This window comes from Lonchura striata, chromosome 2, assembly GCF_050655825.1.
Source record: "Lonchura striata isolate lonStrDom1 chromosome 2, ASM5065582v1, whole genome shotgun sequence".
In the NCBI taxonomy this organism is placed as follows: Eukaryota; Metazoa; Chordata; class Aves; order Passeriformes; family Estrildidae; genus Lonchura; species Lonchura striata.
This window is the reverse complement of record NC_140704.1, coordinates 20,765,445-20,778,488: the sequence shown is the minus strand read 5'-3', so window position 1 is coordinate 20,778,488 and position 13,044 is coordinate 20,765,445. Positions and strand designations below refer to the sequence as shown.

Here is a 13,044-nt window from a genome sequence, read left to right as displayed (position 1 = left end):
TGGTTCTGTTATCATGGGTAATTCCTCCATGATCCAGGGTGGTAAATTACTTTCCTGTGCCACCAAGAACAGTCCTGTCCCATCAGCACGAGCTTTCCATTGGTTGGCATGGGCTACCAAATACATTTCTCAGGCCATTAGTGCCAAGACTGCTACCTCTATTTTACACACAAAGAAATGGCTTGTGTGCCTTGAAACTCACCTTGCTTTCCTTAGGTATATCCTTCAGTCTTGCAATCCCCACTGACTTTGCCTCATTCCCAGTAGTTTGTCTGCACCCAGCCTTCAGTCTCACAAAGTCTCCCTGGCTGGTTACAACTGCACAGTGCTGTCATTACATGTGAGGAGCCCAGCACTTACCAAGCACTGCCCATTTGCACAAGGGTTTTGCAGCTGACAGATATCACTGAGAGGAGAGCACCCATTTGGCCCATATCCACTTCCAGTGAAGCCAGATGTGCAGGAACAAAATACCATGGGCCCTTGGGAGATAAGACATAATTCTGTTACAATGACAACACCAATGTCTGTAAATGTCCTTGACATTTTGAAGGAGAATCTTAATATAATTCCAATTTACTTGATCTTTTGGCACCTTCCTAGGTCAGTGCCCAGCTTAAACATGGAAAGAGCCTTAGTGTTGTTTTGTTATGGGCAGAGAGTCCAAGGTCACCTTCATGGGAAGTGGTGAGATAGTCGAAGGGTATTTATGGGAAGGGGACTATTAAAAGCAGCTGTATAATTGGAAAAATGCATCAAAGAGAAATGGTGAACATCACAGTTTTAGCATAAAGTCTTTTCGGTGGAGCCTAAACCTACTTCTGTCAGTATTTGTGTAAAAGTCTGCTGGCTTTAGCTAACCTGACTGTAAAATCCTTTGTGTGAGGCAAACTGTCTATGGAAAAAGGGCTGCAATCTAGAGATGTTGCTATAACGTGGAATTATCCTAACCAGGCCCTCCTTGAGATTCACACTGATATTACCTTACAGTTTTTAAGAAAGTATCATACCTGGAGCTGAGGTACAAGTAGCCAAAGGATGGCACCCTCCATTATTTATTGAGCAGATATCAACCTGGGTACATGTTTTTCCATCTCCCTCATAACCTGTTTAGAGGTAAATTTCTGTTAGTCTGTAACTGAGAATTTTCTTTAAGAATTGACAGTAAAACAATCAACTGGTGAGCAAAACACTAATTCACGGTATAAAATCATAGTCTTCCGCAGTTAAAAAGAAAGAATTGATATAGCTGATGAAGTAAAACCTGGCATATTTATTGTGGCTCCTTCATTGCAGGGATGGATTCTGACTGTAAATAAATCCTTCTACAGTTGTGGAAAAAAGATATATTAGTGCATGTCAAACAGATAGGCAAAGTCAGTGAGGCCATAGAAACCCATGTCTCTCAGCCACCATGTCTTGCCTTCCCTACACTGCACCCAGTCAGCCCTAACCACATCCAGACTTTTTCCTCCTGCACACCAGAGCAGCCCTTGGACCTCAAACACAACACCCACATCCTCTCAGGACATACAGGAGGACCTAAGCCCTGCAGCACAACTCCTGATGGCCAGACCTGACATGATCAAAACTTGTCTGAGGCCGCATTTCCAGCATGGTGATATTCCTTCAGCACTCTGTAACTGGGAGTCTTCCTTACCTGCAGTCTACTGCCATTTAAATAGCAATCAAAAAGTCAATTAGAAAGACTTTTTTACTGCTATATTTCTAGTATTGATCTCATACATTTCAGAAAGCTTTTTAAATCATAAAGCATAAATGATAAAGACCGAAGTTGCAACTTCCACTGCTGTACTGCAGTGGAAACATTGCCTCCTTAGATAGCATTCAGAGCGTGACAATTATCAAGGCTTTTTTTTACTGCAGACAATACAGTCTGTGATTTATGGCACACAGGATACTCCTTCAATTAATACAAACAATGAAATTACTACCATAATTATGCAATCCTTGTTTCGCATTAATCATCTTGTAAAGGAAGTTCTTCACCAAATCAAGGCTATAACACTGAGAACAGCTATCTAGTACAAGACAAACCCATTTCAGAGGACCCTTTTTAGAGGCATTCTCTATACAATGTTCATTAATAGCTGAAGTAATTTGAGTATACTTGGTCTCTGCATTCTGTATTACAGTATTGAATATGTGATATTTCTATAAAACCAATTTTAAGCTTCTTAAATCTACACCAAAACAGGTTTGTATATGTGGAATCTTCATCTTTTAAGCCCTTAATAGTATTATCAACAAGAAATCCATGTTACCTGGTGGACAGAGCCCACAGCGGAATGATCCAACTGTGTTGATACATTGGACCATCGGTACAGTTGAGCAGCCTCCATTATTACTTGCACATTCATCAATATCTTGGCAAGTGTAGCCATTTCCTTGCCAGCCTAAAAAGCAGTACAGAAAAGACATCAGAAAGAAAATGCCTGGCCTTTTTGGTCTCTTTGACCAAATCTTTTCATAGAGTACATCTGAATTGCACTTCCTCAGCACAAGAATAGACCTGTCTCTCTCTTAACTGATTAAAATTAATACTCGCCTGAAAATTAGGTTTCAAATGTGACAGGGTAGAGATGTGAGTACAAGAATGTTTTATTTTAACTGTATTCTGGATATTTCAGACTTAAACAGACTTTTACCTAAAGAGGATGCAGTTCTGGTCTAGTGCATGTATGTACATTTTGCAGCAAAGCTTTATTGCAACTTCAGTTAAACACTTTAAAAACTTCTCCTATAGACACCACCTGCCCAGCTCATGAAGAGCAATCACAGGTTATATGGTCTGAGGGAACAATCAGATTTTTTATATTGCCTTAGGGCAGGAAACATACAGATATGAAAGTACTGCAGATGTATTATGAGAAGGTGACAGGATATGATGGATGTGAAGGTACCTGGAGACATGAGAGCTATTTAGATGCTCAGTTTAGGATGAGATAAATCATGCATTGGACTCCAATGCCTGTGTTACATATATAAAACACAACTTGCATTTATTCCGTAGAACACAGACCAAAGCGTTTCATGGAGTTACACTCATCTGCATCCTGTGTCTGTGTTTATGATATACAGGCAGCAGTACCTCTGCAACCCCATCCAACCTGAAAGCATGGAAGGATGAGATACCTGTAGGGCAGGGACCACATCTGTAGGAGCCTAGAGTGTTGTAGCACTGCACACGTGGATCCTGTGAACATGGAGGATTAGGGAGGCTGCATTCATCTATATCAGCGCTGCAGGCAGGGCTGCCAGGAGGGGACATCCAGCCAGGGTCACAGACACAGTGGTACTTGGGCTGCCACAGGAAACATCACATTGCATGTTTAAGGCATTTGCAATAGTCAATAAAAAGGCAGCAGGAGTTAATTTTATTAAATGACTCTCAAACTATAGCAAGAAATCTTTCAGAGCATTACATGGTTTATATGTTTTGTTTTGTAAGTTGTTTTAGTAGTTTTCTCAGTCTATTTCTTCTTCTGATTTTACTTTTAAAGTTCTTCAGATTATGGAAGCAATTCAGGCTCATTCATTAGATTCATAAAAAAAATATGTAATTTACCCCAGAGCTCCCAGAGAAAATAAGATCAGTTATGATCTGTACATAAACATAATTAAAAGTTATCAGCTTGCTTTTTAACCGGGGCAAAGAGATCATTGTAAGCAACTTGAAATCATCTTTGCTGTTTTCTTTTAATCAAATTATTCAGTAGTCTATGCAATGTGCAGCGCTGACATTAAAATGCAAATGCATGTTTTCTTTCAGGAAAACATTTTTCTCTCTAGCAAACTTTCCTAATGGCCAGATTTCAGCATTTATCTAGCTTTGGTCCAATTAAAGTTAATGGGAGCTTTATTGTTGATTGTCACAGGAGCAGACACTGTTAAGACAACACTGAACCCTTTTGAAAAGCTTTCTCAACAGAAAGTGGGCAGAAAATAAGTGATAAGCTTTGAAACTTCTAAAAATTAAGCAAAAAAATTAATTTATAGCAAAGCAAAAAAAATGTGCTGTGACTTGAACGGTGCATGGGCATACAGGAATATTAAGGAGCACCAGCTTGGCTGAGTGATTTTGGAGGGTTACTCTGAGTGTAAAGAGCCAAAGCTGGCATGGTCCATCTGTCCCTTTGGAGTGAACACCCTGTACCCAGATTCTTGCCCAAATGGAATGAGCTGGCTTGCTCCAGAAGAGCACTCAAGTGTGTGCTAGCATCTATCCAGTGCAGATGCTTGGAAAGACTGGGCCTGGAGTCAGACCCCACATCCACCTGACACTGAGGAGCACCAAAGATGAGCAGCAGCCACACAGTCACCATGCAGACCTGGCAGCTTCCAGGCCCCTGACACTAATGTGCCACTAATGTGCCACTTTTCCCAGGAAAAATAAGATTCATTATGTTTGTCCTTCTCAGTCATTTAAGCAGTAAAATATTCAAGCAACTTAGAACTCCCAAAATAATGAACAGTAAGAATATTATATTTCAAATAAGACTTCAACTTATAAAAAAAATATATTCCCAAACTCCCTATGGATGTAGCAGTAGATCTAATACTGTGACAAGTACCTCTAACAAGACTTAAGACATTTCTGATTTTTTATGCCACCCTTGGTACAACAGAGAGGCTGTTATGTGGTATAGTGACTATAGTGACCTTTCTTGCTGTTTTCAGCAGCAGTTCATGCTATGCAGTTTTGCCATGCTCAGCAGTATTTGCTGCCTATTCATGCTGTGCTTTAAGCTGAGGTTTATACATTGCTCCTTACCCTGTTGGGCTGGTCCCTTTCCTCATCAACGCAGAGGCCATGCCCACAGAGCCTCTCAGATCCTTCCTGGCAGTCATCAAACTTCAAGGCACAGTGGCGCCCATAGGTTTCTGGAGTACAGGAGCAGCTAGTAGTAAAAGTGGAAAGAAAAATCAAAATTTTGTCTTTCTACCACTGTTAAAGATTGTTCATTGCCATTTTCCACTTTATGGGGTGTTCCTTACAAAATACGTCTATTTACCTATATTGACAATCCTGCTAATAATCATGCAGAGAGGCAAATTTCCTGTTCAGCAGAGACTCAAGAATCATTTGAGACTTGTGTACATTCATGACTGTCTGGCCCTATGGTAGAATCTACAGCCTTTTGTTACATTCATAAGCACAAACCCGGAAAAAAAGAATAGTCTAACATCAGACTTAAATAGAATATGAGCATGGAAACCCCATTTCAGTCAAAGAGCACCCAAACTTCCTTGTTCAGTTATGACCATCATATGATGTTAGGTGCCTAAAATCCTACCTCTAGCAATACACAGAAATGTCATTTCTGCCCTGTTCTAGAGAGCGGGGTACTTTCACCCCCACACCACAACAATGGGCAGCTGCTGTCTCAGCGGCACCTCAGCTTTAAGGGGTATGTGGTGGGCAAGAGGTGGCATTTGGGTTTGGTGGGGTGGGAAGAACAAAGCAGTCAATTGAAAGAAGGCATTCTACTGGGAGGATCTGTTTTGAAAGCTGCCACATGCATCACACTGTTATTTATAGGGCAGAGCTTAGTTACAGCACTATACATATGTGGTGGAACTGAAACTGGGAACTTTTAAGCCATTGGATAATGTTTCCCTTTTCTCTGGCTCTTTATTTCCACATAGACAAAATGTGAGGCTCTGAAATACAATTGAAAGGGATATAAATGTACAGAAAATCTCCTATCAGATCATTAGCTTCTCAATAAAATGACTGTGAGACTCTTATTTGGATTCAAGTTTTGTGCTCAATGTCTGCAGCTTGCAGAGACATATGGCAGGTACACACCCTTCTTGGGTTGCTTTTAAGCTGCCTAATGAAAAGTGCTTTCTAAAAGCATTTCTCTGCAGAATTGGAATCAGGGTATTCTAGTGCAGCTGACCTGGACCTTGAAGCAATTTATATAAAATAAGCTGCTGCTTTCCTTCCACCATGTCACATGCTCAGCTGAAATAGCAGTTTGATAAGCCAATTGCAGGTAAATGAAGAGTACACCCAGGACAAGCAACCCACATGAACTTAAGCTTCAAAAGCCCACAACAGCTTAATGCTTAACTGCAGTGCAAGACAGCATGTTCATTATTGTAAGAGACAGCAAGTGCTTCCCATCAGTGCAGCAGCTCAGCCTGGGCAAGCAGAGGCAACAGGTCAGGGAACCAGATGACTTTTATATGTCTAAAGTACATTCAGAGCTTCATGTTCAACTTCAAAGGACACAACAAGGCAATCTGACCATCACCAAAGCATGAGAACAATCTCCTCTCTACTCTGCCACTGTCTCCTGTCCACTCTGGCAAAGATTAATCTGCTACCCATCTGAAGTTTCTCAGAGAAGAGCTTCCAGAAGTCGGTCACACTGCAAGGCACTTCATGTTGTGATGAGACACCTGTTATTTTGGTTGTGACACAGAAGTCTGATAGGCTTGGGGATTTTCACAGCTTTTCATCCAATTGATACAGTGTTCCCTTAAGATTCTGGCTGAGGAAGGTGTTTCTGGATACCTGCTCTTTTCCCTCATATTTCAGCTTTCTTGAGTTACAGGAAAACCATGCAGATAAATAATATGAACAAGGGGGGAAGACTGCATTATGTTCCATTTCATGTGCCCAATCCAGTACTTCTAATCACCTGGTATTATCTCTTCAGGCTATGGAAAGTCAGATATTACCCTTTTCTTTCCCTGCAGTCCACAATGGTGTACATAACTATGCCAGAGCATTAGTGGGCTGATCTGGGTTATTGAGCCCTAGAAAGCTTAGCAGGAATGTCCTCACAGTTGCTGAAAAGAGATATCATGCTCTGCCTGGGGATGGATTTAGCATTTGAGGAGCACTCAGAAATAAGTAAGACAATATGTGAAGGGAGACTAAAGACAGTACAATGGACTTGGGAAAGGGACTATGTAATAATCCTGAGTGTTTGATGCAAAACAGTAATATTAAGGTTTCAAGGGTTTATGAAGAGGTCTTAGTTCATTTCATGAAGCATTGATTCAGCAAGTACCAAGGAAGGCAAGCAGTACACCAGGGAAGAATCTGGGGAATCATGACTGTATTGACACAATGACAACACTTGTAAGAACAACAGACCTTAAACTTAATTTAGTCACACACCTCTCTGAGCACAATAAGAAACAAATAAAGGTAGATTGTTTTGTGTGTTGTTTCCTTGACAAATATCTGTTGCAGACAAGCTAGAAGCATCCTTTAAAATCAAATTAAAGCTTACAGGAAGTATCACACACCAGTGACACCTCAGCAGACTGAGGTGTAAATGCTGAAGCACTACAGGAGAACTTTGAGGTTCTTCCAAGAACTGACAAAGCACTATAAGCCAATGTTACATCAAGCAAATATTTGAGGGGGCTAGGATTTCTATGCTGAAGCAGGAGACAAAATACTTTGCAGAAAGCTGTGGTATGCTCTCCAGTGTCCTTGTTCCCATTGCACAGGGGTAGCTTTGTCTTATATGTGAAAGTTATTTATTTAGCAGATTATTTGACATTTTGGAGAATGAGACAGAAAATGTTCAGGCTGGCTTGCCCTGTAAGCAAGAGCAGCCAGAGAAGAATATGCTCCAGAGGCCTCATGTGTGTGTGGCTCAGCACCCAGGCAGCCCAGGCACCCCTTGGTTGCAGACAGCACATCTCCTCCCTTTCTGCCTGGCAGCACTGTGCATTCCTTGCTCGGCTGCTGTCTCAGCAGGGCCTGTGTTCTGTGAGGGGATGAAGGCATTTCACAGAATATTCTGTGTCAGAAGGGACCCACAAGGACCACCAAATCCAAGCCTCAGTGAAGGGCCTGCATGGGGATTGAACCCATGATGTTGGTGTTATTAGCACCCTGCTCTGACCAAATGGGTGTGCTGGAAATGCCAGTGATCAAGGGTGATCACCTCCTTCATCTCGTCCTTCACCTCCCTTTGATCTCAAGGGGTAGGTGATAGCAGAGGGATGGTAACCTGTGCTCTGCGGGCTCGTGTGTGAGTGCTGCTTACAGCCCAGCATCAGCCTCTGACTGCCCCAGCTACACCCCATGGTGCAAGAAATTTCCATTAAAGCAGCTGCACCTACAACAGGGGGCTGGGTTGCTGGAGACAGTCCCAACTCGCAGCCTTCTCCCCCACATGGCTCTGTGATGGATCTGGTTCCTGCTGCTCCTCTTGTGTCAAAGCACACAATGGCTTTGGACGCCTTTCTGTGTCTGCAGTGGACTCAGAGTACAGTGCAGTGAGGATTTTATTTATTCCCAGACTGCAAGGGGCTATAGTGCACCAATATTAAACAGACTTAATTCTAGAACTTGTGCTGCAGGCATGATATGGGGTACAAAAATAGCAGAGTATTCTACACGGGATATTTGTGTCTAGTTTTGAGAAGTTACCTGTAGCTGCCTGGTGTGTTCACACAAGTGGCTCCATTCTGGCAGCCTAGTGCTGTTCCAGCAAAAATCTGGCATTCATTAACATCCACTGAGCACAGGAGGCCCTAAGATGAAATGGAAAACCAGTTTATTTTCAAAATAACTGAGAAATGAAGTAAACCATGGCCCAAATGTTTAATATAGTTTTTAAAGATATACAAACCATGGGCTGTTATCAACACACATTCTCTTATGAAACACTATAACAAAACTTTATTTTTCAGCTGTGTTTCTGTGACCCTTACTATCAGTCAGATGGAGGTAAAATATATCAGACGTAGAAAACATGAGCAGCACATTTTTGTCATCCCCTCGCTTTCCAATTAGAAAAAGACTCAGAAAATTTTCTTATAAACTGTTTCTATCAGGAAAGCCCATAAATTTTGACCCAAATCGTGCTGGGATAAAGTTTAAGTTGAAATACTTTGAGAAGAAGATATACAATTTCCATCTCTGGTGCACCTAATAGCACCATTAAAGCATTTGCTAGTAAAGTTTCTGTATTTAAAATATTCAGAATGACACTGATTATTTACACCCCCAGTTTGTCTTACTTGTTTAAGACTGAATAACTACCATCCCTTCCCCCAGTCTCTGTGTAAGGTCAACAGCAAAGCATGCAGTTCAGTTCATTGCTCAGCAAAAGCCAGACTAATTCTCTGCTGTGGGAACTGCCAAGAATCACTGACTTCATGGGCCACTGCCTGCATGTAACATTGCAGGGTTTGGCCCAACGCTTTGAGCTTATTTTTTTAACACGTATATATTGATATTATTGAGAAGCAAACATGTAACTCCCCAGCCAATGAGTGATACTGCTGCTCTGCTGCTCTGCTGATTTCACTTTACCCTGAGCAACCAAATGCTGTGCTTTGTGGCAATCACTCTAAGCTAGATGCAGTCTTACAGTTGAAATGCACATTCTGTAGTTGAGGAGGCTAAAAACTCACCTGCCAGTTGCTGGGACAGAGGCAAAAGAAACCATCCAGTGAGTTTACACAGGTCCCCGAGTTCTTACAGGGGTTACTACTGCAGGCTCTCCTCTGGATGTCCTGAAATGCCAGAAAAGAGTAGAAAATTAGATTTGTGCTTAGCATGTATTTTCAAGACAAACCTTTTTTATTCCACCCACTCCCAATTCTTTCTTGAATTCCCCCTGCATTTTTTTTTCAGCAAAGTTTATTGTAAAAGTTTTGAGCTATTTCACTTATCCCTGTACAAAATAATGATGCTGTGATTGCTTATACACAGAATGGCCAAGCACTAGGATGAGAAAAGCCCTGTAAAAAGCAAATATTAATAGATACTCTTCTTCAGCAGCAGACTGGGAGTCTAGATGGAAGGTTATCTTGTCTTTTTGACTCCATGGGTATTTCATCTAATTATTTTTACTGACATTGTAGGTGTGGCTTGTCACAAGCTCACTGGAGAAGCAAACAACAGCTGAAACTTAGTTCCAGTACAATAAAAATCCAGTTTGAGTTTCTGGTCTTTATCTTGACAGACCAGCGAAGGAAAATTTCACTTCTTGGTATCTACTTGTTCTTGAATGTACATGTTTTCCTGTTATGAAATGCAGTCTCCTACACAGTTTATATTTTGTAAGAAGGCATCTCACCTCCTCCACAAATCTTGGTGCTTTTTTAACCTTCTGTTACCAAAAAAAGTTTTCCTGAGGAATGCAGGAGAGGAAAGAAATAATTTAGCTGTTTAAACATTAAAACCTCACTTTATTTACTTGGGGCTGAGATTTTCTTTTCTGATCTCTAGTTTGCTTCCCATTTACTTACCAGCTGTAAGCTTTGAAGTTGGTTATCGAGCCTCAGGATCTGCAAAAGAAATGTGAATTACATTGTGCTTAGTATGAGAATGACCACAGAGGTACTTGCTGGATACTGGTAAGCTCACAAAATTATTTTCCTCCGAGAAAAGAGAATAGCTGGTATGTGAAACCAGGTGACAGTCAGATCCAAATGAGGCCCCACTCACTGAGATTTTGGTGGGTTTGGCTGTGCAGAAAATGACAGCTTAAATATGTCCCAGCTTGGATCCACAAGGCAAGACTCAATCTTGCAAAGATTTGTTCAGATGCTGAAAACAGAGAACATAAATATTCCTGTGGGACTGTTTGGGTCCTCAAGGACCAAATGCGTGACAAGGATGGAGACAGAGCACCGAAAGCCAAGAAAAGGGTCTCCACATCTCAGTGGGCTGTAACCACATACAGCAAGCTGACACTGAATCAGAGACTGTGATGGACACCTATTAGCACAGTTTCTCTAAAGGAAGGTCTCTTGCACTATAAAGATATTTTCCTATAAGGAACTTGTGGAAACACTGTAACAACAGACACTTAAATCGGGCAACCATTAAAAAATTTTCTCATGCAAAAAAAAAAAACAAACCACTTTCAGGAGCAGGGAAGTGACAAAACTGCACTGATCTTTTCTTTCCACAGCAAACCCCTACAGCCCATTTAATCTATGGAATGGGATGTCTGTGTAACAACTATGAAAACATATATCGTCCATTTCCAGAATTCATCCACTAATATTAGAGGATATAGTCAATACAGATGCTGACAATGAACAAAGAAGAATCACAGTAACTGAAAATTTTGGGGGGATTTACAGAAATATTTCCATTGTCTACAGAGTTACTAAGTATTTCAAAATTAAACACAGGCTCCAGGCTGATATTAAATAGGGATTCTGCTCCAGTTCCCTAAACTGGGTGCAGAAATACTACAATTAATCACTGTGAGGAATGGAAACGCGAGAATGCTGGAGGAGGATAACATGAAGGTATGGCTCACCTTGGAGGTCAGCAGAGTAATCTGCTGGGATACATTCTGCAAGGCACCACTGGCTTTTTTAAGTTCTTGAATCTCTGTGCTACTGTCTCTAACCTAAAGTTAAATGATAGAGATAATGTGAAACAAACTTTGACTTTTCAAAATCTTAGGAAAGTTTAGTCCTTGCATAACTGTACTATTATAAAGTTTACTTAAATACAGACAGCTCTACTACATACACTATTTAATCTTTTCATTATCTTTAGTGATGACAGGATTACTTTACAAGTTTTCAATAGCTTACTTTCATACTGCAATAGCTTACTTTCATATTAGACTGCTGATAGACAGAATATAAAATAAAATACAAAACATATCAAACACTTGTGAAAACAATTTAACTATTTATATGTAGAAATTAAAATGAAAATATATTAAGGGAAAATAACTATATCACCTGACTAAAAAGTTCTGCAAGGTCTTCTCCATTAATTTTTACTTTTCCCAGTGGTCCAGTTCTAAATTCAATATTTTTGCTGGAGCCAGCATGGAACACTAAATTACCCTGCTCGGAGGATAAACGAGGCCTGTTGTATATGTGAAAAAAAATAAAATAAAGACATAATTTAGTTACACATATCTGCCAAAGAGTATGGAAAATAGAGCTGTAGTAAAGCCATTCTGCCCCCATTACCAGCAGTTACAGGCCACCATACCAACAAATGCATTTGCAAGCAATGGTACTTACTGCTCATCATAAGTGGCTCTTTTCTGCCTCTTTTTTTCATGGTGGTTTGGGTCACAGCTCAATCCAGTCAGTAATAACAACACAACCACAAGCTGAGGAGCAGGAAGAGCCCAAAGCATTGCTCTCCTCCAGCTGTCCTGCACTTGAAGTGAAACCTTCAGTGCTGGACTGGGCTGTTGTGAGTCCAGGTGCCCTTTGCTCTCACACAGCTCCTTGTTCACAGGGTGCCCATTCTGCTGCCTTGTCTTGCAAGGGTGAACTTTATCTCAGACACCTTAATTAAAGATTGACAGCATGCAAATCCCCCAGACATTAAATGCATTTTTCTCCTTTTGTCTTTTGGGTTCAGGAGCTTTGAAAGATCATTAAATGGAATCTGCCTGTATTTTATCACTATGTCTTTGCCCTTTGTACAGCTGAGCACCTTTGTGTCCCTGAGCACCCTGTAATCTGCAGAAAGTGCTCTACCACGTGCTGCATCACAGGAGCGAAGAAAAGATTATCTGGCAGCACTAAAGGACCTAAATTTTTACCAAAACAGTCTCCTACCTCAAATGTAAAACCCACAGTGGCTGGCAAGGAATATTTGTATTGAAAGAGAAGCTTCCAGTCAGTAATTTACTGGGCAGATGACACAAACAAGACAGCAGTGCTGAACAGCATGCCATGGATTACAACAGCAAAGTACAATTTTAACTGAATATGGTTGCTCTGACTCAAGGGTGACTCAGTCCCCACATGCTGAGGCTCAGGCTGTTCCTGCTGAAAGCCATGAGAGATTCCATGTCCCACCTCCCCTTTGCTTTTGCCAGAGTCTCCACATTCCCCTTGCACAAGACTGCTGTTCTTTGTTCTTCCAGCTTAGAGGAGCTCTTTCTGTGTTTTCTTTCCTCATGCTAGGAGCTTCCTGACGCCCAGGTCCACCACTGTTCTTTCTGATTTTCCTTTTTGCTTAGTAGACATCTTATTCAGGTTGCTCACATTTCAAAACTCTACTGACAAGAGTTGCAACAGTTGTAGCTTCTCTTGCTTGTA

The 13,044-nt window shown here is 41.1% G+C and overlaps 1 protein-coding gene across 2 annotated transcripts in view; it reads right to left on the bottom strand.

The window, feature by feature from the left end:
* Positions 1-12,144, bottom strand: part of CUBN (cubilin) — a 148,571-nt gene extending 136,427 nt beyond the window's left edge. The window contains exons 1-11 of one of the 2 annotated variants that reach the window (XM_085565970.1): positions 12,010-12,144; positions 11,719-11,848; positions 11,283-11,375; positions 10,258-10,296; positions 9,418-9,519; positions 8,429-8,532; positions 4,796-4,922; positions 3,157-3,325; positions 2,286-2,417; positions 1,011-1,106; positions 361-482 (exon numbers count right to left, since the gene is read on the bottom strand). In XM_085565970.1, the coding sequence (XP_085422096.1) occupies positions 361-482; positions 1,011-1,106; positions 2,286-2,417; positions 3,157-3,325; positions 4,796-4,922; positions 8,429-8,532; positions 9,418-9,519; positions 10,258-10,296; positions 11,283-11,375; positions 11,719-11,848; positions 12,010-12,128 (1,233 nt within the window). In that variant the 5' untranslated portion in view covers positions 12,129-12,144. Of the gene's footprint in view, positions 1-360; positions 483-1,010; positions 1,107-2,285; positions 2,418-3,156; positions 3,326-4,795; positions 4,923-8,428; positions 8,533-9,417; positions 11,112-11,282; positions 11,376-11,718; positions 11,849-12,009 lie in introns of those variants that run through there. The other variant, XM_085565962.1, reaches the window with a different exon arrangement.
* Between the last annotated feature and the right edge of the window lie 900 nt (positions 12,145-13,044).